The sequence below is a fragment of the Mustela putorius genome, unplaced genomic scaffold (genome assembly GCF_011764305.1).
Source record: "Mustela putorius furo isolate JIRA1106 unplaced genomic scaffold, ASM1176430v1.1 tig00000095_pilon_pilon_pilon, whole genome shotgun sequence".
NCBI lineage: Eukaryota > Metazoa > Chordata > Mammalia > Carnivora > Mustelidae > Mustela > Mustela putorius.
This window is the reverse complement of record NW_025421280.1, coordinates 33,795,155-33,823,124: the sequence shown is the minus strand read 5'-3', so window position 1 is coordinate 33,823,124 and position 27,970 is coordinate 33,795,155. Positions and strand designations below refer to the sequence as shown.

The 27,970-nt window shown below is 55.7% G+C and overlaps 3 protein-coding genes across 3 annotated transcripts; all 3 read left to right on the top strand.

The window, feature by feature from the left end:
• The first annotated feature begins 2,024 nt into the window (after nt 1-2,024).
• Nucleotides 2,025-8,746, top strand: MRPL4 (mitochondrial ribosomal protein L4). Its single transcript, XM_004748458.3, has 9 exons — nt 2,025-2,343; nt 2,427-2,493; nt 2,580-2,730; nt 4,358-4,409; nt 5,302-5,419; nt 6,340-6,446; nt 6,569-6,678; nt 6,758-6,834; nt 7,870-8,746. Exons 1-9 carry the CDS (start codon nt 2,287-2,289, stop codon nt 8,013-8,015), a joined length of 885 nt encoding a protein of 294 aa, XP_004748515.1. The 5' UTR covers nt 2,025-2,286; the 3' UTR covers nt 8,016-8,746.
• Nucleotides 8,747-17,336: 8,590 nt separating this feature from the next.
• ICAM1 (intercellular adhesion molecule 1) lies at nt 17,337-26,018 on the top strand. Its single transcript, XM_004748453.3, has 7 exons — nt 17,337-17,483; nt 19,058-19,315; nt 22,784-23,089; nt 23,421-23,708; nt 23,791-24,045; nt 24,216-24,464; nt 24,549-26,018. The coding sequence occupies exons 1-7, from the start codon at nt 17,417-17,419 to the stop codon at nt 24,719-24,721; spliced, it is 1,596 nt and encodes a 531-aa protein (XP_004748510.2). The 5' UTR covers nt 17,337-17,416; the 3' UTR covers nt 24,722-26,018.
• A 125-nt stretch (nt 26,019-26,143) lies between these two features.
• On the top strand, nt 26,144-27,411 carry ICAM4 (intercellular adhesion molecule 4 (Landsteiner-Wiener blood group)). The gene is made up of 3 exons (XM_004748454.3): nt 26,144-26,618; nt 26,755-27,060; nt 27,205-27,411. The coding sequence occupies exons 1-3, from the start codon at nt 26,225-26,227 to the stop codon at nt 27,345-27,347; spliced, it is 843 nt and encodes a 280-aa protein (XP_004748511.1). The 5' UTR covers nt 26,144-26,224; the 3' UTR covers nt 27,348-27,411.
• The last annotated feature ends 559 nt before the right edge of the window (nt 27,412-27,970 follow it).

Genomic DNA, 27,970 nt, shown 5'->3' with positions numbered 1-27,970 from the left:
CAGTGCAAAGGCCCTGCGGTGGGTTCAACTTAAATGATTGAGTTGCCATCAGGAAGGTCCAATCACCCCTGGCTCCTGCCGCTCTCTCCCCACCTCTGGTCTTTGCAACTTTGTTCTTTCAAAACACCTTTTCTCCTCTGGACAAACTCCTGATGGACACTCAAACCTTAGCTCTCAAGTTACAGCTTCAGAGAAGTCACCTCTAAGACCCCTGCCCCCAGGGTTTAAGAGTTATTCCCTAGGGCTTCTGCATACACTATAGGCTTCCCTTTCCCATTCTTTTTTTTCCCCCCAAGATTTTATTTATCTATTTGTCAGAGAGAGAGTGCATGCTAGCAAGGACAAGCAGGGGGAGCAGCAGGCAGGGGGAGAAACTGGGGACCAGCAGGTAGAGAGAGAAGCAGACTTCCAGCTGAGCAAATAGTCCAAAGCAGGACTCCATCCCAGGGCACTGGAAAGGCAGATGCTTAAGAATGAGCTACCCAGGCATCCCCTTTCCCCTATTCTGATTTTTCAACCTTCTGCACTGCACTGTAAATATCTCAATGTTGTCTGCTGGATTTACCTATGCAATACCAGTAGGTGCCTAATAAATCATTAAGCAAGTGATGTTCTATCATTTGCTACATAGTATCCAAACTTCCTCCCACAGGACAGACTAGTAAATCTGCTTATAAAATCCTAAACTGGTTCTGGGAGGAGACACACAGCTGGTTGTGGTGGTGGCTTTTGGGAGGGGAACAGGGAGGGGCAGGATCATAGATCGCAGGAGACACTTCACTCTAGTTTATACTCCTGTAGTTGTTGAAATTGTCTTTATCCGGTGTGTGAATTACCTACACAAACATAAAATGAATAAATAAAATTCTACAACATAAAGGATTGAAAGAGCTTTCTAAATTGCGGAGTGGGCGGAGTTTTAAATATGCATTCATAATTATTCTAGCAGGAATAGAACACACAATGAAATACATTGTAAATTTTTATTAATACTACACAAAAATATCCATGTTATATATCAGACGCAAACAAAACAAAACACCCACCCACGTCTTTAGTAGGTATTCGAGTCTGCTAGGTCCACCCCATCCCTGCCTTGGCTCTTGACTTGTTTGGATGACAAAATTCACCTTCAGTAGTAGTAGTAGGCTCTTGACTTGTTTGGATGACAAAATTCACCTTCAGTAGTAGTAGTAGGCTCTTGACTTGTTTGGATGACAAAATTCACCTTCAGTAGTAGTAGTAGTAGTAGTAGTAATACCATTAAGTGTTCGCTTTGTGGTAGGCATGACTTTATTGAATGAAGTCTCACGACCTCTCCATTTTCCACATGAGGAAACTGAGGGCTCCCAGACCTCGTTCTAGGTCACTGAGCTCCTGGTCCCGGCCAGCCCGGTGACTAGGCTCCGCGAGACAGCTAAGGCTGCTATGGGTTCATGACGCCCCCGGGAGGCCGCCCGGGGAACGTGGCAAAGAACCTAAAAATGAGTATTTGAATTTCGGTTTTAAGGGTGCGCAACTAGGGAGGCCATCCAGGGGGCTCCCCACCTTGCTCTGTTTGCCGAGAGAGGTCTGAGAGGGGACAGGACGCCGTCTAGGAGGTGAAGACACAGAGCTAATCTGTGTTTTGAGGGGAAAGATACTCCTCTACCTTGGGGGATCTGAGAGGCACGGTCCCACAGCCTCAGTACTTAGGGTTTTCAGCGGCAGACGAGGTCCTACACGTAAACAAACACACAAAACCACTTTATCGAAAACCGAAAAACCACCGAGGAGGGTCCGGGAAGCTAGAAGGAGCGGGAGCGGAGCGCGGAGCGCTTGACCGACATTAAAAGCATAACAGGTATTGGTCATATTCTCTTAATGCCCGCCCCAGGACCGCCCAGCCATAGGCGGGCCACTTTTCCAGACTTAACGCTCATTGGCTAAACGAAGAGCGAACCTTTTCCGCCATTGGCTGGATTCCTGCACAGGCCCTTTGGGGGCGGGACCCCCCCAAAAAAGCGTGGGGCCTACGGAAGGGGCGCGGCTTCTCGATGTAAGGTCACGTGTTTCCAGGTGTTGCAGTGGGGTCCTTTAGGCCAGGCATGAAAATTGGAGCCTGGGGGTTAGTTTTGGGGCGAAGATGGAGGCACGCTGGGCCAGGCTCCGCCGATGACGCTCTTGCATACTCAGCTTTCCAGCGCCGATCCGAGCCGGGCGCGCGGTGTCGCAGGCGTGATGTCATCGCTAGGCGCCGCGCGCAGCCAGAAGGAGCCTTGACCTCGCATTGGGGGCTGCGCGACAATGTTGCAGCTACTACGGGCTGGGGCGCGCGCCAGGGCTCGGCCCGCGGGCTGCCGGGTGAGGCCGGGGACTGGAGACGGGCCGGAGGACAAAGGCTGGAGGTTCCGGGGGTCGTTTCTCACCTCGTCCCCCGTTTACAGGGTTTGAACGCGCTGGCGGAAGAGGCAGCACCCCAGGCGGCGAAGCCAGAGTCGGTGGCTAGCGCGGGTGAGGTTGCCAGGGTCGCTCTAGGAGGGGCGGCAACCGGGAGTCCCAACGCTCGGCCCTGACCCGTGACCTCTCCATCGCTTCAGGTCCCCAGGCGCCCGTGCTGCGCAGGTGCGAGCTCCCGGTACCCGCGTCCCGGCGGCCGGTGCAGGCCTGGGTGGAGTCCCTGCGGGGCTACGAGCAGGAGCGCGTGGGTCTGGCAGAGCTGCACCCCGAAGTTTTCTCCACAGCGCCCAGGTGGGTGGCAGTGAAATGGTGAACTGAGTTCCAGAGGGAGGAGGAGCGGGGCTTGAGCCTCAGCGTCTTCACGTGCCAAAAGGGGACGATGGTTTTTCCTGTCAAAGAGTTATGTGAGGTTGAGGTCTAAGAGTTAACGTCCTGGAAGTTAAGGTCGCAGAATTCTGGAGCCTGAGTGACTGAGTTCGAACCCTGCCTTCCCTCTTGTGTTTCAGTGTCCCCATTCTCAGACCTCAAGAGGTTTCTGTGATGATGAAATGAGTTAATTCTGGCACCTGATAAGTCCTGTAGATGTGTTGACTATGGTCGCTGTTACTGAATTTTGCAAAAATAAGCACTAACAATGGTTATGCCCTGGCATAGCCTCTTTGCATTTTGGTTAAGTAGGTCCTTAGAGCAACCCTAGGATAGGGTTCAGTTACTGTTGCTTTGTGGACAGAGAAACTGAGCGCACAGACAGGGTAAAAAATTTGCCCAAGCTCACACAGCTTGGAAGCTTTAGAACTGGGATCTCAGCCTTATGTGGGCCAACGCCTTGGCCTGGTTTATCACTTGCCAACGTGTATGTTGCCCCTCAGTTGCTTCGTATTGGGCGCATAGTAAGTGCTGTTAGTTTATTACTGTTACTGATATTGGCATGGTTTGCCCCTTGCTTTTAAAGTCCCAATCTAGTAGAGATTGACAAAAGAAATTTAAAACAACATATTTCGTGTATTCTGTAAATACTTACAAAGCATCTGCTATGTGCCACTTTTCCATTCTGGGTGTTGGGAATTCAGGGAGTGAGCACCAAGGTTGCCGATGCTGCTTACAGTGCAGAATGGGTTTCCGTGAACCTCTTTTCAAAAGGGCCAGATAGTAAACATTTTAGGCTTTGCAGGCTCTCCTGTTGCCATGAGAACGACTCCTCTCTGCTGATGTAGTACAAAGTGGCAATAGGCAGCTTGTAAGCAAAAGCACATATTTACAGAAACAGGCAGCAGGCCAGATTTGGCCTACTAGCCATAGTAGCTTGCCAAGCCCTGGCAAGCTTCCCCAGTGGTCATGTCCAATGTAGCCCCATAATATGAGTCATGTGTGTAATTTACATTTTGCTGGTAGCCACATTAAAAAAAAAAAGGAAGAAACAATCCATTTAATTTAACCTGGTATATCTAAAACAGTGTATTTCAGCATGAGGCCCTGGCCATATTTCAGGGGGTGGGTAGCCACGGTGGCCAGTGTGCAGGGCTAGAGAGGCCTTCTTTAGGAAGGTCGCAAGGAGTAACTTGTAACAATAGGAAAAGAGTAAGGTACTGTGAGAAGGAGGAAGAGGTGGGTCTCTTCTTAGCAAGGAGGCTCCTCTTGGAGATGTCTGGGCTGAGACTTACTGGCTAAGGAGGAACCAGCCAGAGGAAGAATGTTTTCAGGCAGAGGGAGCAGTGAGCACAAAGGCATGGAGGCTGGACCGCATTTCACAGAATGGAAAATGAGTGGGCCTGGAGGTGGTGTGAGATGGGGCGGGTGGGGGGGGGCAGATTGCACAGGGTCCTGGAGTTGGATGGTAGGAGCCCCTGTTTTTGTCTGGAGAGGTGGGGGAGGGCTTTAACTGGAGGTGGGCCTTTCACGGGCTCTTCTTTCTCCGTAGGTTGGATATCTTGCACCAGGTTGCCATCTGGCAGAGGAACTTTAAGAGAATTGTGAGTGGCCGAGTGGGGTGAGGTTGGCAGAAGGAGGCAGAGGAAGCTCCTCGGTTTGTCTTCTCTGGACTGCTAGGCTCTTCTGAACCATTCACTGATAGGTGACTTGCCAGGTGTTTTCTGAACACCCACCGTGCATTAGGCATTGTGCTAGCAGACAAGACAGACAAGATCCCTGCCCTGATGAAGCTCATACTCTTGTCAGAGAGGTGAACGTGAATCAAGTAGGCAAGCTTGTAAATATATGACAAGGGAGGTTATCCCGGAGAAAAGGAGACATTTAACCTCAGGTGTGTAGTAGGTGCTAACTAGGTAAAGCGGGCAGTGGCGCTAGGGTAAAGGTACTGGGAACAGTATGTGCAAAGGTCCTTCGGCAGAGACAACAGGGAACCTGGTGTGGCCACAGAGGTCAGCAGGAGCAGTGGTGAGTAGTTTGGATTAGTTTTTTTTTTGCCAAGTACATTGAAGAAGCCATTATCAATCAGGGTCTCTCTGCTTTCTGTTTGCTTATCTTAGAAGTCCAGTGAGTCCTCTCCCTACTCACGCCCTCCCTGGCTCCCCATAGTCCTAGGAATGAAGTCTTTAGCTTAGCATGGAAGTCTCTCATCATCTCCCCACCCCATACCTCTCCCTGATTTTTCTCCAGAGCCCCTGCCTTTCTGAGGCTGACATTCTGGAGCGGATGAGAGAACTGTCGATTTCTGTATCATCTCCCCAAGTGCTGTGTGCTTGTCCCGATGGAGCCCTAATCTGTCCCTCCTGTTGTGGGGCTCCCCAGTGGCGAGCCCCCACTGCCTAGCTTACTGCTGTCTTCCCAGGCCCGGGCGCTTTCAGCCGTGACAGCGTCTGCCCCGGAAACCTGACTGTCCACCTCCTCCCTTTGCACCCGCAGAGCTATGCCAAGACCAAGACTAGGGCCGAGGTGCGGGGCGGAGGCCGGAAGCCTTGGCCGCAGAAAGGCAGCGGGCGTTCTAGGCAAGGCAGCATCCGCTCCCCGATCTGGCGAGGAGGTGAGCGGGGCAGGGAGGGAGGGACCCTGGGGGTGTCTTCACACCCGTCTGGTGCGGTAGCTTGTCGGTCCCATTCCTTTCATCTAGGCAGGGGCAGTAGGACTCTGGCCCTCAGACCTCACTGCCCGTGTGCGGGTCAGAGATCAGAGAGTCATCCACTTTCCCAGCCCCCACCAGCTCTGGCCTTCCCTCTCTCACCACACTATGGCCACAGCCTCCTTTGGCCCTGACTACTGTCTTGCCTCTCCTGGGCCACCCTTCACACAACACCCAGAGTACTTTTCCTAAGCCTCCCGGTGGCTCTTGCAGCCTTTTTGGTAAGTCTGAGCCCCTTTCCTTGGCACTCCAGGCAGTGGTGCCTGCAGACCACCCCCACCACCCACCGCCCACCACCCTTGTTCCTCCACATCCCCCCTGACCAGACAGCTGATGTCAGTGTCATCTCCCGTTTGCCTGGCCAACTCTTCTCATGTGTTTGGGCTGTGCCTCTTCCAGAAAGCTCTTCCTGACCTCCTTTGGGTCCCCCACCCCGAGCAACTCCTGGTGCCACCCAAAAAGAGCCCTGATTTCCTCTATAGTTGAACCTCTGTCTGAAGGTGAATGACATGAGGCCGGGGATCCTGCCCATCTTCCCTGATGCACCCCCCCCCGACCCCCAGGGCCCAGCAGAGGGAGGATGCACGGGTAGATGGGCCTCACTTAAGGTTTGACACTGAGGAAATCGAGGCCCAGTGTGATAAAGTCACCTGTCCCAGGCAGCACTGGATCCAGTGTCTCCTCTCCATCTGTCCCCGAGGCCCTGTCCCCTTTGCTGATTCAGTTTGCCTCCTGGCAGTCTCCCTACGCCAGCCACTGTGAGAAATTTCTGTACTCTACACCCAGCTGGGGTCCTCACCTGTCTACACACCTCTTTCCTGCAGGAGGCATTGCCCACGGCCCCCGGGGCCCCACGAGCTACTACTACATGCTGCCCATGAAGGTGCGGGTGCAGGGCCTCAAGGTGGCTCTCACCGTCAAGCTGGCCCAGGTACGGGCCTGATCCCACCAGGAGCTGCTGGCCTGGTGGTGGGAGGAGGCTGGGGGGGCTGGAGAGCTCAGGCAGCTTCTGGGGGGCTGTCGGGGGCTCAGCGCATCCATTCTTCCTACTAGGATGACCTGCACGTCGTAGACTCCTTGGAGCTGCCGACCTCCGACCCCCAGTACCTGACCGAGCTGGCCCGATACCGTCGCTGGGGGGACTCCGTGCTTCTTGTGGACTTGTGAGGGCATGGGGCAGGGCAGGGGTGGGGGCTCTGGGTGCCATCCTCTGCGGGGTTCACCTCCTGACCTCTGTTTCAGGGCCTATGAGGACATGCCCCAGAATGTCGTGGCAGCCACCTCCAGCCTCAAGACCTTCAACCTGATCCCAGCTGTCGGTGAGCAGAGGGTCCCCATTCTCCCCGCCTCCAGTTCCCCAGCAGTGCATGGGCCAGTTCAGATTCTGTACCTGCCACCTCCTCAGCCCAGCCCTTACCTTCCCCGGACAGAGCATCGGGAAAATGCCATCCTTGAAAAAGGCTCTGTCCAGGCTTGGGTCATAGTGCTGGGCGTGGAGTGCGTGGACCGGCCGCTGGCTGCCCTCATCTGGCTCCTCCCTCCGAGAGCCTGGGAGATGGGATCCAGTCTGGCTTGGGCATGTCACACCCATCACCACACTGACTAGTCCCTGGAGCTCTTTCTCCGTCTCCTGATTGCATAACTGACTTCTTCCCGGACAGTTGCCCCTAGGGGTCTCACTTTGGCTCCTTGAACGCCTTGCTTCCTGTGGCTCAGACCTCAGACCATGCTGTCACCCTCCACTCATCTCTTAGCTCACTTTGTCGGGTCTGACTTTAAGCATATCGGGCATTCCACTCCTTAACCCCAGTGCCCGCATCTCCCTCCTGGCCCCGGCTCCTGCTCTCCTCCGCAGCCTGGTCTCCCCACCACAGCCACCAGAGGGCGCCCGTGAGCCCCCGGGCCCCGCCCCTCCCTCCTCTGCCCACGGCCTCTGCTGTTCCCCACTGCCTTCTGGGTCGAGGCCCACAGGATCCTCCACAGCCTGCGCCTTCTCTCCCTGCGCTCCTCGCCTCCCCTACTTGTCCCGCTCGCTCGCTCACTGCAGCCACAGGCCTCCCGCTGTACATTCATGCCTCTGCTCCCGCTGGAGAGGGTGGCAAGGATCACAGCCCCAGCGCAGAGCAGAGCCAGGCATGCAGGAGGCTCTCAATCAGAAGCTGAGCTCAGGACCGCCTCTTGCCCAGGGTCTTGCCATCAGTGAACAGCTGAGCCAGGGACTGAGCCTAGATCTGTGAGCCCATGTCGGACCACAAGGGGCAATACTGGGAGGGCTTGCTTCCTCGAGGAGGACATGGGCGCCCAGAGGTGGTAGGCAGCCCAGCCTGGACCGCATCTCTGCCCCCCACCCCCAGGCCTGAACGTGTACAGCATGCTCAAGCACCAGACCCTGGTCCTGACCCTGCAGACCATCGCCTTCCTGGAGAAGAAGCTGCTCTGGCACGACTCACGCTACACGCCTCTCTACCCCTTCCGCCTGCCCTACCGTGACTTCCCCTGAGCCCTGGCCCAGCCCTCTGCCCTTGGGGGCCCCTCAGCTGCCCTCTTCCTGGACCCTTCCGTGCTGGGTGCTTGCCCTGAGCCAGGCCGAACCCCCAGCAGGCCTGGGAGCCTCGTGCCCACCCTGTGAGAGCAGGGCTGCACCGCCCGAAGCCCCTCATCCCCGTGCAGCCGTGCGCAGAGAGGCCGAGCGGGCGTCACCACCAGAGAGGGGCTGCTCGGCACATGAGCCCCACTGGCCTCTGGCCCCAATTTTCTCTTTCATTTTTAACATTGAGTCTGGTTTTTGTTTTTGTTTTTTAATCAGAAACAGAACAGCTGATTGCCATTTTGTAAATACTTCCAGTTGGCAAGTCTGGCTCTTTCCTCAGTGCTAGGTGCTGCTAGGTACCTCTCTTCAAAGGGCAACCTCAGGGTTGTTTCTAGTGGTGACCCATAGTCCACTTCCCCAGGATGAGTCAGCCTCCAGGAGCATGCAGGGGACTGGTGGCACGCTGTCCCTGGGAACCCGCTCCTGCTGCCTCCCCGCTGCCCAGGGCTGCCCCCGAGAATTCACATCCCCGATGGGGCTCGTGCTGCCTTTCATCACGGTCCTGCAGGCCAAGCAGGGGGGTTGATTCTACAAAAAGGAAGCGTAAACCTGAAGCTTTTATCATAATGATTTCCCTCAAGCAGAGTCTGAATCCCTATGCTCAGTAAATGAGCAAATAAACACACTTTTTAAACACTGAACTGGCATTCTTTTTTTTTTTTAAAGATTTTATTTATTTATTTATTTGACAGAGATCACAAGTAGGCAGAGAGGCAGGCAGAGAGGGGGGGGGGAAGCAGGCTCCCTGCTGAGCAGAGAGCCCCATGCGGGGCTCGATCCCAGGACCCTGAGATCATGACCTGAGCTGAAGGCAGCGGCTTAACCCACTGAGCCACCCAGGAGCCCCTGAACTGGCATTCTAATTGTGGAGTCTGCTGATATCTGCTCCCTAAGCTAATTTTCTTGTAATAGTTCTAACAGAGGCTACCATGTGGTCATTTTCTTAAAGACAGCCAGAACGGACATCTGTGTGTGTCGGTCTTGCCAAGGAGGGGGGCAGCCACCACCCATGGGCTAGGTAGCCCCTTGCCAAAACTCTGGAATGCGTCTCTGGGGAGTGCCTTCAGAGCTCGAAGCACGTTCTTTGAAAATCCTCATGGATAAAAGCTTTGATCCTTAAAGCACCAGACTTGACAAAGTAAAAAAGCCATTTGGAGCCTGTGTAAGCATGGGTGCAGAGGGTGGGTGGGAAATGTCCCTTGGGCTGAAACCAAACTGTTCCCTAACTCTCCCTGTGCCTCTCACCGGCCACGTGGGGACGTGAGGCTTGGAGTAAGACCCCGCTGTGCTGACAGCGCCCAGCCGAGCCTAGATCAGCGTAGCGAGAAGGCTGCTTAGTTGTCCACCTCACAGCGCTCAGGAAACAGCAAGGCCAACTCACCCCCCCACCCCACCTCCCGCCACGGACTTTCCAGAGATGTGTTGGAACCCATTCAACCATACCGGAAACCTGCAGCCAGACCAAGGATGAAAAAAGGCATTAGAGAAAAATTATCTGAGTGGCGCCTGGGTGGCTCAGTCGGTTAAGCATCCGACTCTTGGTGTTGGCTCAGGGCGAATCTCAGAGCCATGGGATTGAGTCCTGTGTCAGCTCCGCGCGGGGAGTCAGAAATTCTCTATCCCTCCCCCCACTCAGGAGCATGTGCGGGCTTTCTCTCTCTCTCTCTCTCTCAAATAAATTGGACTTGGTGGGCGGGAGCAGATGCCTGGGACGCCAATTGTTGGCATTTGCCTTTGGCTCAGGTCATGATCCCAGGGTCCTAGGATCGATCCTCCCAACAGGCTCCCTGTTCTGTGGGAAGCCTGCTTCTCCCTCTCCCTCTCCCTGCTTGTGTTCCCTCTCGCTGTGTTTCTCTCTGGCAAATAAATAACCTCAAAAAAAGAAAAAAAAAAAGATGATCTGATACTAGAATGTGTTTTCAAATAATTGGGAGGCAGCGTGTGTGTTGGTCTCCTAGGGCTTGCCTGAACCAAGTACCACAGCCTGGGGGGCTGAAGTAACAGAAACATACTGTTTCGTGGTCCAAGAAGCTGGAAATCGAAGATCACGCTGTCGGCCAGGGGGTTCCTTCTGAAGCTGCGAGTCAGACTCTCTGTCCCATCCCTCATCCCTGGCTTCTGGTGGTTTGCTGGCGATCCTTGCTGTTTCTGGGCTCATGGTCACCCCAAGGTCTGTCCTTGTCTTTGAATGGCAATGTCCCTGTGGATGTGCCTGTGTCCAGATTCTCCCTTTTTATAAGGACCCCGGTCATGTTGGGTTAGTGCCCCGCTTCCCCTGCCGCCACCCAGCCTCAACAACCAACCTCATCTTACTCATTTGCAGGTTCTGGGGGTTAGCACTTTTATTATTATTATTTTTTTTGCAGGGTAGGGTGGGGGTGTTGGGGGGGTAGAATTGATCCCATGAAGGGGTGTAAGGGGAGAAATGGAACCAGATCAGCTGTGAAGACCATGGAAACTGGCGCGCGCGGCTTCACCGCGTATCCTCTGCTGTTGTCTGTGTTGGAAATTCTCTATAATGAGCCTTTTTAAGAAGCAATGAGTGAAGACATTTCGTCGGGGGAGCTGTTGCTACCCTTAAGTCCTCCCACCCTCTGGGGACATGGACTGACCCAGACAGGGCCCAGAGAGGGAGGGCACTGTGCAGTTACCCATTCCAAGACAGGACACCCAGGACTCCGGCTGAATCTGGCTTAAGAAAGTGAAAGCAGAAGCCAGAGCTGGGATCCCACTCAGAGGGCGAAGGGCGAGAGGCAGGCAGCTCTGAAGGTGGAGCCAGGGGTCTGCTTACTGCTTATTTACCCAAACCAAAGATGCTCCCACCCTAACCCAGGGATGTCTAGAAAAGAAAGCCTCAGAGCCCCTCAATACACATACCCATCAAATCCCCTAAGGGTGCCACATTTATGTGCTGCTGGGCCGTCCAGAGCTCTCAGCCCAGGAGGAACTGCCCTGTCCCCTGTCTCCTTCCTGCACCTGGGCAAGGAGGGCCCCCCTCAGGCTAGTGAGAGGGGGTGAGGCAGACAGAAAGAAGGTCACCAGCAGGGAGACCAGGCCCTTCTTCCTCACTGAGGCCTCCAGCCTAGCGAGGCCTGCCCCGGGGCTCCCCTTAAAGGTCAAGTCAAGTTCAGAGACTTGAATATGTGATACTGAGTTGGGCCTGAGTCCTGGGCAGACTTCTCAGCCAGGAGTGGGGCGAGACTCCAGCACAGAGTCAAGGGGTGCAGGCAGAAGCAAAGTTCTGTTTTGACTGACTCGTAAACAACGTGAACTTCTGCTTTACGCCCTAGGGTGGCTAGGATGAGCTGTGATACCGGCATGAACCAGATCTGTGGGAACGCAGAGGAAGCCTGTGTTTCCACCGAGGAAGTTTTAGGGGGAGTTTCTCCACACTGGTTCCTCGTGAAACAGACAAATTGTGACGACTACTAACTGCCTTTGCTCTTTGCTGGCCAATCATTGTATCCAAACTAGGTTAGTGACACCTCACATCAGCCTTCAAGATCTGTGTTACACTCTCATTCTTCAGCTGAGGCCAGCAAGATAGCCCTCGCAGTGGGGGAAGTGGTTTGCTCAAGGTCACAGTTCACAGCAGAGGGTCTCAGCATCCCTGACACCTGCTGTCCGGCATGCCGGCCTCCGCCCACTCCCCAGCCCTCTGCTGGGCAGGTCAGAAAGACAGTGGGATGAGAGCTGGGGGAGGAGGGGGACTAGGACAACATACCACCCGCGAGGATGGCAATTATGGTAGTAATCATCAAACAGAAAATTGGTACTGAAGAGGATGTGGAGAAATTGGAAGTCTTGCATCCTTGTATGTTGCTGGTGGGAATGTAAATGGTACAGCTGCTGTGGGAAACAGTCTCAGGGTGCCTGGGTGGCTCAGTCGGTTAAGCGTCTGCCTTCGGCTCAGGTCATGATCCCAGGGTCCTGGGATCGAGTCCCGCATTGGGCTCCTTGCTTGGTGGAGAGCCTCCTTCTCCCTCTCCCTATACCTGCTGCTCCCCCTGTTTGAGTGCTCTCTCTCTCTCTGTCAAATACATAAATAAAATCTTAAAAAGAAAAGGAAAGGAAAAGAAAACAGTCTAGCAGTTTCTCCAAAACTCCACTTGGAATTACCATATGACCAGCAATTCTAACCATATTCCCAAAGGAATTGAAAAAATGTTCATACCGATGCCTGCACATGAATGTACAAAGCAGCGTGGTTCCCCAGGAACCAAAAGGGAGAAACAACCTAGATGTCCATCGATTGATGGACGGATCAACAAAGTGTCATGTATGCATACAAGGCAATATTCTCCAGCTATAACAAGAAATGAGGTACGCCCAGAACTGAAAACAGGGACTGCAGCAGACACTTGTAAGCCAGCGTTCGTGGTGGCCTGATTCACAACCACCAACGGTGGGAACGACTCGCATGACCCACCTGTTGATGAATGGGTGAATGAAATGTCATATATCGTTGCGGTGGACCACTGTTCGGCCAGAGAGAGGGAAAAGGGCTGCGGGATGCTACAACAGGGATGAACCTTTACGCGAGACATCCTGAACGTGATGCAGAGGGAAAGAAGCCGGACACAAAACGCCACAGTGTGTGATTCCATTTTTGGGAAATGTCCAGAATAGCCAGACCCACATAGGCAGACAGTGGAGTAGGGGTTTCCAGGGGCTGAGGGAAGAGGGAATCGGGAGGCGCCAGATTTTGGGGGGAGGGTGAGGAAATAGTCCGGAATCAAATCGTGGTGATGGTGGTATAAGAATGTGAATATTCTAGAAAGTCGTTAAAGGGCAAAAATGTAAACTTTATAGGGGCATCTGGGTGACTCAGTGGGTTAAGTGTCTGCCTTCGGTTCAGGTCATGATCTCAGGGTCCTGGGATTGAGCCCCGTGTTGGGCTCTCTGCTCAGCGGGGAGCCTGCTTCCCCCTCTCTCTCTGCCTGCTGCCCCTGCTTGTGCTCTCTCTCTCTGACAAATAAATACATAAAATGTTTTAAAAATGTAAACTTTATATTATGTGAACTTGTCTCAGTTAGACACATATATGTGAATGTAAACTGGCATAGTCACTTTGAAAACCAGGATTGTGGCTCCCCCCCAAATTAAAATCAGTTACTACCATATGGCCTAGCAATTTTGCTTCTGCATCAGTTGGAGGGGATCAGAGTCACTATCTTGAAAAGGCCTCTACATCCCCATGCTACTGCAGCATTGTTTACAATACTCAAGACAGGGAAAGAGCCTAACCGTCCATTGGTGGATGAATGGACATATACATACTCACAGTGGAATGCTATTTGGCCATAAAAAAAAAAAAAAAAAAGAAGGAAAGCGTGGGGGCCCCGGCGTGGCTCAGTCGGTTAGGCGTCCAACTCTTAATCTCAGCTTGGGTCTCAGTCTCACGCCCCATGTTGTAGGTGTGGAGCCTACTCTAAAAAAAAAAAGGACATTTTGCCATTTGCTACAACGTAGGTGGACCTTGAGGTCATTATGCTAAGTGAAATAAATCAGACAGACAATGACAAATACTGTGTGATCTCACTCACATGTGGAATCTTAAAAAAACAACACCTGAATTTGTAGTTACAGAGAACAGACTGGTGCTTGCTGGGGGCAGGGGGTGGGGAAATGGGTAAAGGGGTCAAAGGTGAAAACTTCCAGTTATGCGATAAATAGGTTCTGGGGATGTAATGGACAGCCTGGTGACTACAAAAGACAGACGGTTAAGCGTCTGTCTTCAGCTCAGGTTGCGATCCCACAGTCCTGGGATCAAGTCCCACATCGGCCTCCCTGCTCCATTGGGAGCCTGCTTCTCCCTCTCTCTCTGCTGCTCTGCCTTTTTGTATTCTCTGTCAAATAAATAAATAAAACCTATTACAATTTTTAAATTAAGATATATATCTAGTAGTAAATTGTTGGGGAGCTGACAGTCCCAGAACGGCTTCCACCCAGTGAGGCACAGGACTGGCATAGAGTCTCCCCACCTCCAAGAGTTCCTCCGTAAGACTGAACCTCAGTGACCCCAATGGCTAACTCTGCTAACGCACACCTTTACTGCCTGCCTTCCCGGACTCCCCCATCCCAAGCCTTCCCGGACTCCACCACCTCCCAGACAAACTGCCTGGACACCAAGTTTTGTTTCAAGGTTCACTTTTGGGGAGAGCTTATGCTCAAATAGCTGGTAGGTATGGGAGCCTGGATTCAAACCCCCCAGCTCCTCCTCCTCCTGTTACAACCTTGGGGATGCGATGCTCTGAGAACCTTTTGTAGAAATGGTGGAAGGAAAATCTGGGCTAGAGGAACAGCACAGTCCGAATGCTCAAGGACAAAAGCAGCTCGCGGAAGCTGCCAGGAAAGGCAGGGTAGCCATGCGAGAGCTTGGACTGAAGGGAGAAGCAGGCACGAAACCACAAAGCAGGTTGTGGCCACTTTGCCCTGTGTCCATGGCCTCTGGTCTTCAGTGGGGACATTTGTTGGCCTGCCTGAGACTGCCTGGCATCCTGAAGGAAACCCTGCCCTTCCTGGAAGCTTCAGTGGAGGGCTGGGGAGCCTCTGTTTTCCTTGTCCTCAAGGAAACATAAAGGGAGTGGAAGACCTGGAGTGGAGGCTCCTCTTGCCAACCTGTGCCCCATGACCGCCCCATCTCCATCTCAGAAAATAGCTCTCCCTCCTCCCAGGGGCTCAGGTCAGGACCAACAAGCCCTCCCTGACGCCGTTTTGTCCTCAAGGCCCAGCAAGTGCAGTTGACCCTGCCACCGAAACGGAGGCCAAATCTGACCACGTTTCCAAATGCCACCGGCCAGTGCAGGCCCCATCATTACTCACCTGGACTAGAGGAGTCACCTCCTCTGGCTTCCTGCTTCCAGACTGTCCTCCCTGGCCCTAGAGCATAGCTCCTGCGGTCTCAGGAGGGTGCCTGTAAACACCTGAGTCAGGGCTGTCCCTCCTCTGCTCAGAATCGTCCATGGCTCCCACTTCACTGGGAGGGAAGCCGAAGTCCCCTGCGGGCCAACAAGCATGCTCTGCACCATCTCCTCCCTGCCCTCCCTTCCTCCTCCCTTCCTTACTGCACTCCAGCCACCATGGCCTCCTGGCTGCCCCTACCACAGGGCCTTTGCATGTTCAGTACTCTGCCTGGTACATTCCCTCCCTGATGTTGTCACCTCCCGTGGTCTCCGCTTAAATGTCATCTTCTCGGTCTGTCTCAGAGTACTCTATTAAAAGGCTCATCAATCCCACATTGACTGTTCCCTCCCGTTTTACTTCTCAGCACTGATCACAAGTAACAGCCTATGTATTTTATTTTTGTTTGTCTCTCCCCCCCCCACTAAAACCACCTCTGCACAATGACGAAACTTTTGTGTTTTCTGATCACTGCTCTGTCGTTAGCACCCCCTTGGAAGGATTCTTGGTATACAACAGGCGCTCAATAAATAGGGCACAGTAGGTCAGGAGATGGGAAAAAGATTGGCGCTTTTATGGCTGCAAGGAAGATTTGGGCCGCGCGGGGGAGCTCGCGGCCTGCGCACTTTGGACTAAGGTCAAGGGACCCAAGAAGAGCCCGAGAAAAATCCGCCCTGGGCACCTGGGTGGCTCAGTGGGTACAACGTCTGGCTTCCGCTCGGGTCGTGATCTCAGGGTCGTGGAATCGAGACCCTCCTCGGGCTCCCCGCTCGGCGGGAAGTCTGCTTTCTCCCTTTCCTTCCCCTTGCTCGTGCTCTCGCTCTCAAAGAAATAAATGTAATCTTTATTGCTCTTAAATAAACAAACAAAATCTTTAGAGAAGGAAAATCCGCCGGAAAATACTAACCCCCTCCCCGACCCCATCCCGTACGGGATTTTCCCAGGCCCTTCGAGGGGCAGCGAGTCCCCGTTCCCACTCTGCACCTTTACTAGGCAGTTCTGGCCGGGAATTCAGCACCCACCACACCCCGCGTAGAAAGATCCCCGTGGAAATTCCTTGGGAAGAATCGGGGCGGGGGAAGGGACGCGTTTCTTGCTGATGAGTGACTCGCAGGCCCATCCTCCGGAGGAAGGGCCCGAACGTCCCCGGGGGCCCCCCTCCCTTCCCCTTCTGCTGCGCGACCTCCCTGGCCCCTCGGAGTTCTCCATGGCGACGTGGCGCGCGCCCCACAACAGGAAGCCTCGGGCGGCGCGGGCCGGCGCTGGGAGACTCCAGGGTCCCCACCGCCGTCGTGGTAGATGCCAACTCTTGGGGTCACACTCGCAGGCCGAGGCCCTGGTTTGGGGGGCGTGCAGGCGGCCCAGAGACAACGCCCCCCCCCCGCCCCGCCCTAATGGAATCAGCGGGTGCAAACATCTGCACGTACCCAGCGCGCGCGCCCAGCGCTCAAGTTGCAGGAGCCGCGCGCAAATTCCAGGGAGCCTTGGAATTTGACGGCCTCCTCTCCCCGCCCCACTTAGGGAGCTGTTTCCCCGCGGAACGGAAGGGTCCGAGCACCCCCCCTCCCTTCCAGCTTTGCTGCCTCAGTTTCCCCTGGGAACGGCAGCGGGGGACTCGGCGTGTCAGGACCACGCGGCTTCCTTCCCTTTTCTGGAAGCTGTGAAGATGTCCCCGCTGCGGAGGCCGAAAGGGGAAGCGAGGCCGCGGGGGTGGAAGCACCCTTCGGAGGCAGGGCCCCGGACGTGATGACGCCGCCGGTCCTCACCCCCAGCTTTCGCGGACGCCAGAATGTGTCCGGGCCTGCTCCTGCCGCTTCTCGGGAAATCTGTCGGCTGTCCCCTTCTCCTTGGGGAGGGGCGCCCTTGATAGAGGACGCCCCGAAGGGATCCCTGGGCCCCCGTCCAAGCGAGGGACCCTCCAGTCCGTTAAAGAGGCCCGCCTGCGCTGAGTCCGAATCCCCTCGCAGCTCGGAGCCTCGGTTTACCCCTCCGTGGAATGGACACAATAGCAGTCCCCACCGTCCAGGGCAGTGGGCAGTATTCGGGAAAGCATTTCGCGCAGCGTAAACGCTGAACCACGGTCACCCGAGCCCGGGACCCGATCCCCAGCGCCACGAGCGGCTCCCGGGGCCAGCGGGGCCGCTGCGGCCCTCGCCGATTCAAGTCGGAAATTCCAGCGCTCATTAATTAGCGGGGTCAACACGACTTGGGCTCGGTACCCCCTCGATCCGGAAATGCCGGAGCCCTCCTTCCGGAGGGGAAGGCGCGAGGTTTCCGGGAAAGCAGCCCCGCCCCTCTGTCCCCCCGTGCCCGGCCACTATAAGAGCTCCTGCGCGCTCGGGGAGCCCAGTCCGCGCCGCACGCCTCTGCGCTCCTGCCGCGCGCTCTCCGCCCTCCTCCGGCCCGCTATGGCTCCCGGCGCCGCCCGTCTCGCGCTGCCGGCGCTCCTCGCCCTGATCGGAGTTCTGCCCCCAGGTGAGTCACGGGTGGGGGCTGCGGTCGCGCCAAACTCCCGGAATCCAAGCTGCGCCCCGAATGCACCGGGAGGACCGACTCCCGGCCAGCTGGGGATAAAGCCCCAATCGTACTTAGGTAGCTCTTTATGGGAAGCTGGGGCTAGAGCTAAGACAACAGCACTGGGTTCGAATCCAGGCCTGCATGATCTCCATAGGTGGCCTCAAGCTACAGGTTAAGCCTCCCGGAGCCTCAGTTTCTCCGCTGTAAAATGTTGAACGCAAGAGCCGCCACTTCGAAATGGTTGTGTCCTGGCTCCAGGACCCGGTCAGACCGTATGGGAATGGGTTCCACGCCAAGCTGAGTAGACTGGGGACCCCCCCCACCACCAAACACACACGTACATTCTGTTCCTCATCCCCTATCTCTGGGGAAGTCCGGGACTGCTTCTGCTCTGGGGAATTCCAGGGCGGACTTGCCCAGGGCCCAGAGGCTGAGAGTGGTATGTCCCAGCACCCCTCCGCTAACTCCAGACCAGAGGGAGGGGAGAAGGGGACACCGTGGGTCACACATGATGGTGGGTGCTGGGAATCGCATTGGTGGGAAAGGGGCACCTGTGCTTAGGAGGTCAATGAGGGGCTCTAGTCCAGACGCCAGTGTGGATTCTGTGGCTTTTTAGGTGACCAACGTCACTTCTCCCAGCCTCGCCATTTCATTCCACGAAACGGGCACCATCCCATTACTCTAGGAGAAATTGCAGAGCTGCTGTTTTCCCACACCCCCACCCCAGAGAGAGTAGGCCGAAAACTGAGGCCAGGGATCTTTGGGGGAGACAGAGAAGGGGTGGGCCCAGACAGACACTTTTTTCCACTTCGGAAGTGTGGGGGGTCTGAGGAAGCTAACCGCTACAACCCGCCGCCTTCTCCCCTGCGCTGTGCTGTGAGCCCACTGCATCAGCAGGGACTGGGATGGCTATATTCACCCACCTTACAGATGGGAAAATTGAGGCCTGGAGAGGGGAGACCACTTGTCAGAGGGAGTAGGGAGCCTGCTTAATCAGAGCCTCTCCATTCCCAGAGGGCTAGTCCTCTCCACCTCACACCTTGGGAGGAGGAAAAACACTGACATCATGCCATCCTCTGCCAAAATCCTCCGTGGTTTCCCATTGCCCTCGGGATGAAGAACAAGACCTTGGCCTGGCCTGCACCGCCCACAGGATCTTCCCACCCTGCTTGCTCCCAGCTCTTCCCCCTCACTTGCTCTCCTCCATCTACCCTGCCGCAGGGCCTTTGCACTTGTTCCTTTTCCCCGGAATTAATGTCTCTTCTCTGAATGGACAGCCCCTTCTCATCATTCACACATCACCTGTTGCCAAGGAACTGTCCGTTCTATCACCCTGTTTTGTTTCCGTCAAAGCTCGGATTAACATCAGTTATTAATTATCTTGTTTGTGAATTTTTCTGTCTCGAACACTGAAGGCAGAGTTTTGTCTCGTTCAAGGCGATGTCCCTGGCACCCGGCACGGGCTGGGTCCACGGTAATTGTGGTTGAACCCCGTTTGTAATGCCTGTCCCCTCCTCCGTCTCTTGTTCTAGGACTTGGGGATGCCCAAATATCAGTGCACCCCCCAGAAGCCACCATACCCCGAGGAGGCACCGTACAGGTGAACTGTAGTACTTCCTGTGACCAGACCCCCAAGCTGGGCCTGGAGACTCAGTTGACGAAGAAGGAAGTGGCCCATGGGTCCCACTGGAAGGTCTTTGAACTGAGTGACGTACAAGAAGACAGCCATCCCATATGCTTTGTTAACTGTCGCAGTCAGTTGATGGCTCCAATGTCCCTTACCGTGTACTGTGAGTGGCTGGGCCCAGGGGCCAGACTAGGCGGGCTGGGTGGGAGAGGTGGGTTCTTGGGGGTCCCCGCAGGCCAGGACAGCCCTGGCAGCTTGCTGATGGGGCCAGAGCTGACTCACTGAAGGACTAGTGGGGACCTCCTCGGAGAGCCTCATTGTCCTTTGAAACCCCTTCTTGAATTTTCTGGGGTGCCTTTAGCGCAGTACAGAGATTCGGTCAGTACCTTCAAATATTCTAGGCCTCTTTAAACATGTGACAGGTCCTAGATGCGACTCTTGAAAAGAAGAAGCAATTTCAAAGCAGCCCAGTGATGGCATTTTTCACATATTGGCAACAATCAATAGCATTGCTCAGAACCGTGCTGGCAAGACTTGGGAGAGGGGAGCAGGCTGTCCTGGGACATTGTTGACAGAGTGGGAGCCTCAGGAGCACAGCCCTGAGTGGGGAAAGGGAGTGTCAGTTCTCCAAATGACACAGGCACATGTGCTTGGACATAGAAATCCCACTGCTGGGAATCGGGCTTCTCTGCAGCTCCATCCACCAGGGGAACTGATCTGGGCTGGGCGCGGAATGGGCTTTTCACTGGGCTTAGTTTGGAAGGGCGGACGGATGTGGGCAAGCATAGGGGGCTGGGGTGGGGCGGGGGGAATAGTATACAGCTGTGCCAAAAGGAAAAAAACAGGGAGGAAGGGCATGTGTCCAGAAAGGGGAAATGAACTCCCAAGTGTACTGTCAAGTTTAAGGGAAGGAGTATACTCAGAATGAGTGGCAACTTTGGTGTTAAGGAGCAGCATGGCGGGGTGAGGGACGCCTGTGTTGTCACATGAAGGAGGCAGGAGAGGAAATGCAAGAAGTGACCGTATTAGCTGTGAGGACAGAAGCTGGGGAGGGCTGCTCTGGGAGAGGGCAGGGGGCGATGTGTCTCGTGCCTTGTTTTACTTTGGGCATTTTGCATCGTGAGAATTTCTGTTACCGGAGGCCATAAAAAAAATAAAACGCTAGTCCAAACTAAACAAAACAAAAAGAACAGGGAAGAATGAAAAGGAAGAGAATGGGCCGACTGGTCTTAGGATCAGCCAGCCTCGGGTTCCGATCCCAGCATGGCCCTGCCTAACTGGGCGACGGTGGGGGACATGGCTTGTCTCCCTGTGAGCTCTCCTTGCACAGGTATAATGAGGCCGTGAGGCATAAAAGACCTTCCACCTTCATGGTGCATGGCCGAAGGAAGCCTTCAGGACCATGTCTGAACAGATTCAGGCCAGGTGAGGGGAGTCCCCAAACATTCCCGGTGGCCTGTGAAACCCCCGGCAAACCTCCCCGAAAGACTTCTGCATGTCGGCCTGATAGCTGAGCGCCCAGTGCTCCCAAGTCTGAGTCCCAGCTCTGTGACATTTCTCCCTCTGTGCCTTTCGGGCATCAGACTTTGCCTTCATTTCCAGCTCTGTGAAATGGAACAGAACCGGCACACAGTAGAAGGGTCCCCTAGAAGACATTCTGTCCAGTTCGGTCCTGCCCCACCCCCAGTGTAAAGCTGAGGCAGGATCCCTGGGTGGCTGAGCTTTCTCTAGAAAGAATAAGGGTGGGGGAGCCTGGGTGGCTCAGTGGGTTAAGGCCTCTGCTTTCAGCTCAGGTCATGATCCCAGGGTCCTGGGATTGAGCCCCACATCGGGCTCTCTGCTCAGCGGGGAGCCTGCTTCGCCCTCTCTCTCTGCCTGCCTCTCTGCCTACTTGTGATCTCTCTGTCAAATAAATAAATAAAATCTTAAAAAAAAAAAAAAAGAATAGGGTGTTAACTCCTTTAGGAGGTGACCCCTAACTGGGCCTTGAAGGGTGAGTAGGAGTTCACAGACACTCAGGACAGAGGGAACAGCCTAGACAAAGGTTTGAGTGGGAAAACATGTGGATAAGGGCAGGGGCTTTAGGAGGGACTGAATACAGACAGAGCCGTGTGGCTAGAGCTGAGGTGGGCAGGGCCTCAAATGCCGGGTGGACGAGCTGGGACCTTCTCCTCAGGGTGATAGGGAGCCATAGCAGGTGTGTGCGCAGGCCAGGGTTCTAGATGACGGCAGGCTTATGGGAAGCCAGAGAGCAGTTGGGCATGGACCTCGTCCAGACCGCATGTGTGGGCAGTGGCTGGGTACAGGAAGGGAGGGCAGACAAATATTTGAAGAGTGAAGTAACCAGGACTGGAGGTTGGGGCTCAGAGAGAGGGCCAAGCAACACAGACCTCCTCCCCCAGTCTGACCTGAAGGTCAAGGAGCTGGGCTCGGAGATGTGAGTTCCATTTCGGAGCGGTGGGGGGGCTGAGGTTTTGAGGTTTCCACCAGCTCTGCAAGTTCATGCTCACAGCAGGTGGAGGGGTTTCTTGCCCTTTTATTTCTTAAAACAGCTTTACTGAGATACGGTGTGAGGTACACACCATCAAAGACACCCCTTTGAAGTGTACAATTCAACACCTTTTCACGTATTTAGAGAGTCGTACAACCATCACCACAATCTAATTTTAGAACATCCCCATCACCCTAAAAAGAAACCTCATGCCCCTGTTCCACAGTCATTCTCTCTACCTCTTAAATGGACTCATAAAAGTCTTACCTCTGATAACCCATTTTATGGCTCAGGAAACTGAGGCTCAATTTCTACCCCTTTTCCAGAGGCAAGACCCCTCCGTGGGAAGGCTGGGGGTCCCGTCTCAGGGCTGAGTCACGGCTGCTGTCAATTTTCACAAGCAGCGTGGGCTAGAAGTACTGTTACCTCCCGCGGAGCGGAGACCCTGCCAAAAACCAAGCCCACCGTGTTGTGTTTTCAGGAGATGTTCAGAGTCTCATTTTCAGTGTCTGCAGGTGGTTCTTGCATTTTGGGAACTTCTTTCCCTTAAAAGGGGGCTTCTGAAAGGCCTTGAGTCGGTGTGGGTGGCTCACCCTTATTCATTCTACGAATATGGCGAGCCTACTGTTAGCGGCATGGGTCAGGGGACAAAGCAAAGACCCCTGCCCTCCCGGCCTGACCTCCGTGGTGGGGGAGGGGGTACATAGAGTAGAGACAAGTTAACTGAGTGGATGGATGTCATCTTCGGATGCCACACAGTGAGGGCTGCTTGGGAGAAACCTGAGGCCAAGAGGAGGAGAAGGGGGAGGGGTGGGAGGGGGGGCTTTTATAAAAAAACGATCTCTACTGGACCTGGCAGCTTAAATTTCCTGGTGATAGATTTTGAGCTTATTTTCCGCATTTCACTCTCAGACGCTGAAACTAAAGAATTGCTTTTGCCCTGTTCACAACCACCTGGGGATTTCCCACCGGTTTATCCTGAAGCTCTTAAAATTCCTGTCCTGCTCAGGTGGTTTGGGGAGTGTTTGTCAAAAGTGGAGAGTGGCGGGGCTCCTGGGACAGGTGCAGCCGGCGCCCCGGCGCCCCCTGCGGGCAGCTGTCCTGCTCACACACCACCACCTCCGCCCCCTTAACACCCAGGGTTCCCGGAGCGAGTGGAGCTGTTACCCCTGCCCCGCTGGCAGCCCGTGGGAGAAAACCTCACCCTGCGCTGCCAGGTGGCAGGCGGGGCGCCCCGGAGAAACCTCACCGTGGTGCTGCTCCGCGGGGAGGAGGAGCTGAGCCGGCAGCCCGCCGTCGGGGAGCCCGCCGAGGTCACGGTCACGGTGCTGGCGAGCAGAGACGACCACCTCGCCAATTTCTCCTGCCGCACGGAATTGGACCTGAGGCCCGGAGGGCTGGGATTGTTCCAGAACAGCTCGGCCCCCAGGCAGCTCCAAACCTTTGGTGAGGCACTGGGGAGCCGCCAGAGAGGATGGGCTCGGGGCTTTGTTCCTGCTTGGGGAGCCAGGGTAGAGAGGCCTCTGGTCGGGGTGCTAAGGCTTCAGGAAAGAGCATGTTCTTGAGCACTGGGGTGGGGTGATCTGGGATGGGGTGCCCCAGCTTCAGGACCTTCTGAAAAGGCTGTAATCCGGCTTGGGTTCTGGGACAGGGGTGACCCGAGGCGCAAAGTCGCTGGAAAACCAGAGGATGTCCCAGATGGGGGAATGAAAATGCCCCAGAAAGGGGCTTCAGGTTGCCTGTCGCCTCTCTGTTCACACCCACCCTCTCTCGCCAGTCCTGCCAGAGACCCGGCCACGCCTTGCTACCCCCGCAGTTGTGGAAGTGGACACACAGTGGACTGTGAACTGCACTCTGGATGGGCTTTTCCCAGCTGCGGAGGCCGAAGTCATCCTGACACTAGCAGAAAAGAAACTGGACTCTACATCCCTGTACGGCAAGGACTCCGTCTTGGCCACGGCCAATGTCAAGGCGAACTCCCAAAAGGAGGGGATCCAGCAGCTAGCGTGTGTGGTGACCCTAGGAGATCGAGACCAGAAGAGGGAGGAGAATGTGGTCTTCTACAGTAAGTCAAGATGGGGCGGGGCCTTCCAGAGGCGGGGCCAATGCTAGAGGGCGGTGCTCACTGTGCGCCCACCCCCTCCCAGGCTTCCCCGCGCCTAACCTGACTCTAAGCGAGCCAGAGGTCTCAGAAGGGACTCTAGTGACTGTGGAGTGTGAGGCCCAGGCCGGAGCCACGGTGTCGCTGGAAGGTGTGTCATCCGAGTCTCCAGCACACAGGGCAGAATTCCGACTAAACGCCAGCGCCGCGGACCACAGACGCAGCTTCTTCTGCTCTGCTGCCCTGATCGTGGCTGGACACCTGTTGCACAAGAACCAGATCCGGGAACTCCGAGTCCTTTGTGAGTTGGGGCCACTGGTCAGTGACCCCTAACCCCGAGGACCCAGCCCCTAAGAGCCCATGAGCTCCTGCCCTCTGAGGGCACCCTCCAGCCCTCTCCCCAGATTCCTAGGTGGTGAGGGGTGTCCTCCTGGTTCCTCACCCCTTCCTCATCTTGCTGTGTTTCTCCAGATGGTCCCCGACTAGACGAGAGGGATTGTCCGGGAAACTGGACATGGGAGGAAGGCTCCCAGCAGACCCTGCGGTGCCAAGCTTGGGGGAACCCAGTTCCTCAACTGAAATGTCAACGGAAGGGGGATGATGCTTTGCTGCCCATCGGGGACCTGAGACCTGTCAAGCGGGAGGTTGCAGGCACTTACCTTTGTGAGGCCCGGAGCCCCCGCGGGGTGACCAGGCGCGAAGTGGTCCTGAACGTGACCTGTGAGTGTGCTGGGGTTTGGAGCTGGGCAGGGCAGGGACAGTGAGCCTGACTCAACCCTCATCAGCCCTGTGTCCTCCCCACAGACCACCAGAATAACATGGCCATCATCATCGTGGTGGTAGCTACTGTCCTCTTGGGAACTGTGAGCGGAGCCGCTTACCTCTATAACCGTCAGCGAAAGATCCAGAAATACAAGCTACAGAAGGCCCAGGAGGCAGCTGCCATGAAGCTGAACACACCGGCCACACCGCCCTGAACCTGGGCCAGGAACCAGCCTCCCCCTCAGCCCCCCACACGGTGGCAGCAGTGCCACATTGAACAAGGGTGGTCACAAGCCATGCAGCTCCACCCACCTTCCCAGGATGCCTGAGGACAGGATAGAGGCCTTAGGATACAGAAAGGATTTGGGGGTCCTGTCACAGGCACACTTAGGATCCCCAAGCCTCATGCCTGACCTGGAGCCACAGGACTGAGCCACAGGGAGGGGGCAGGACATGAGGCATGACTGAGGGATGTCAGGGCCTGACCTGTCTAGGGAGGGTGTGGTGGGACATTCAACATGGGACCCTCAACTGGGAAACAGTGAAACATCCCTACTGCGTGTACTGAGATGCTCCAGTCCTAAGAGAGAAGTAGCCTGCGCAAACACAAACAGCATGGAAACACATACCCCCAAACTTCCTGACGAATGCCAGCTCCAGCCCTGCAGTCCACGCACTGTCCCCAACTTTTAATGATGACATATTTATTAATTTGTTCTTTTACCAGCTATTTATTGGGTGCCTTTTATGTGGGCTAGAATGGTAAAGAGGAGGAACGTGAGTTCCTGTCCTCAAGGAGCTCTCAGTCTAACCTCATTCAGGGTTGCCAGGTACGGATGTGCTAGTTGTGTACTGCACAGGAGCACCTGGCCAAAAAGATCAAGTGGGGCTGGAATTTCCCATTCCATTGGCTAAGCTTCTTTCCTCCAGAAGGGGACTGACTATGGTGATACAGTTTAGTTGGTGCCATGTCTAGGGGCAACCCACTGAGCCCTCCCCCCATCTTTGACACTGACCTCTGTTAGCCCCCTCTCTGCCCATATGCATCTCTGCTAGTGCTCACAATGATACTGTGGCATTCCTAAACATGAATGCCCACGCACTGGCAGCTAAACCATGGAGTCCTATGAAACTATTCCCAACCCCTGTGTGTCCCTGCCTTGTCCTGTTTCTATCTCAGTGGGACCATGCAAGACCAGAGCACTCTGGCAGCCCTAGGTTCCTGCAGAGATGAGGACCCTGCAGGCAGTAGGGAGGAGAGGCTTGGGAAGATCCCCTCCCAGTTCCAGAAGCCTCTCTCTCATGCTAATTAAGCTTTTTCATAAATACTGGCCTTGTGTGAGTTGAGGGGAGCTGTCCCATCCAGCTGAAGCCCTTTCCAGCCTGGTCCTCTCACTTCCCCCAAGAAAAAGCTGCCGGCTCAAGGCCCACCCCTCAGGCTCAAATCCAAATCTGGGGCTTGTTAGGACCTTGGGAGACTCAAGTGAAAATTAAAGATACCTCTTCAGCAAACTCTCTGAGCCTTGTTTTACAAAGGTCTGGAATTTCTTCTTGAGCTGAGGGAGGGCCTGAGGGGCTTGCACACTGCAGGATCCTCGGCCCTCTGGGGGCCTCTGTCCCTCTGGGTGGGGCTGCGGAGGCGGGGCTGCCGGCCTCCTTATCTCCAGAGCCAGCCTTGGCTCCTGGGCGCTCTGGCCCCTCAGTCTGGGCCCTTTGCCATGGGGTCTCTGCTCCCCCTCTGGCTGCTGCTTTTGCTGGCGGCCGCCTACCCGGGAGGCGGAAGGGCGCACCGGCGCCGGAGAGCGCAGGTGCAGGGCTCGGGAGGAAGCTCCCCGGTGCCCTCGGAGACCCCAGCTGCGTTCTGGGTGCGCCTAAGGCCCGAGTTCAAGGAGGTGCAGCCGGGGGGCTCCGTGTGGCTCAACTGCAGCACTAGCTGCCCCCTGCCGGAGTACTCCAGCCTCAGCACTCAGCTGCCGCGGGGCCAAACGCACAGTGGGCCCGGCTGGGTAGCCTACCAGCTGTTGGACGTGAGAGCCTGGAGCTCCGAGGTGCGCTGCTTCGTCACCTGCGCAGGAGAAACACGATGGGCCACGGCCAAGATCACCGCCTACAGTGAGGGACTGGGGGTTCAGGCCTTGCCGGGGTGAGGGGAGGGGGACGGAAGTGGGTATTTAGCAGTAGCGCTAGGGGGCGCACGCGGACCTGGCTAGAGCGTCCCCCCACCCTCGCCCACCGCCCCTTGCTTTAGAGCGGCCGCGAAGCGTGATCCTGGAGCCTCCGCTCTTGGTGGGCAGCGAGTACACTCTGCGCTGCCACGTGACGCACGTGTTCCCCGTGGGCTTCCTGGTGGTGACTCTGAGGCGCGGCGGCCGGGTCATCTACTCTGAGAACCTGAGGCGCTACAACGGCTCTGATCTGGCCAACGTGACGCTGACTTACAGGGCGCCCGCCAGGCTCCGCGACTTTTGGAAACCGGTGACCTGCCATGCACGCCTCAGTCTTGACGGCCTGGTGGTCCGCAGCAGCTCGGCACCCATAACGCTGAGTGGCCTCGGTGAGGCACCTCTGCGATCCCGGGCACTGGAGGAGGGGACGGGCAGGGCACCGCGCGGGTAGGGCGAGCGAGTCCGGCGGGAGCTCCCGGCGGGTGGGCCTACCTCCCTGTGCTCCGTTCCTCACTCTCACCTCCCGTCCCCAGCTTGGCGCCCCGTGTCCAAAGCCTTGGCCTCCAGCTCCATCGCGGCCCTTGTAGGGATCCTTCTCGTCGTGGGGGCCGTGTACCTGCGACAATGGCCATTGGTGCACAACCAGAGTAAAGAGAGCAGGGTCTCTGCTGGCTGAGCCAAAGGAAAAAGGCATCTGGGACAATTTGGAGAAGCTGATTCAATAAAGTCCTCCTCCGTCACCCTCTGTCTCGCGGCCTAAAGGTCCCCCACTAGGGTACCACCTCTGAGGAAGTGGCGTTCTGGTTTGCCCTTGCCTCCGTCACTTTCTCCAAGTTCCTTGTCTCTCTGAGGGCCCCTGAGGTTTCCTCATTCCCATCCAGCTGGGGACCCGGGCGCACCAGCCCCTCCATTCCCAGACGAGTGTCTAATATACCTCCCTTGCGGGCATTATCAGTGCGCTGCAAATGGGCATAGCTTGGGCACTGGAGGGCTTGGGCTGTGGGAGGGTTGGCTCACAGTATGGTCCCCCTCCCCCCGCGCCCCGCATTGGCTCCTCCGCTGCAAAGCAGCAGCTCCGATTGGATGTTAAGTTTCCTCCCCGCCCCCCCCCCCGCCCTTCCCCTTCAGCCCCAGCACTTTCCTCGAGGACAGGGGTAGAGCGAGAACTGACCCCCAAAGTTCACCGTTAGCGTGGGCGGTGAGAGAGCAAATGGTCGGGGTCACATGACACGTTGAGGGACGAAGATACGAAGAAAAGGTACCCATGTTGTGACTGCGGGGAAGGAAAATTCGGATGGC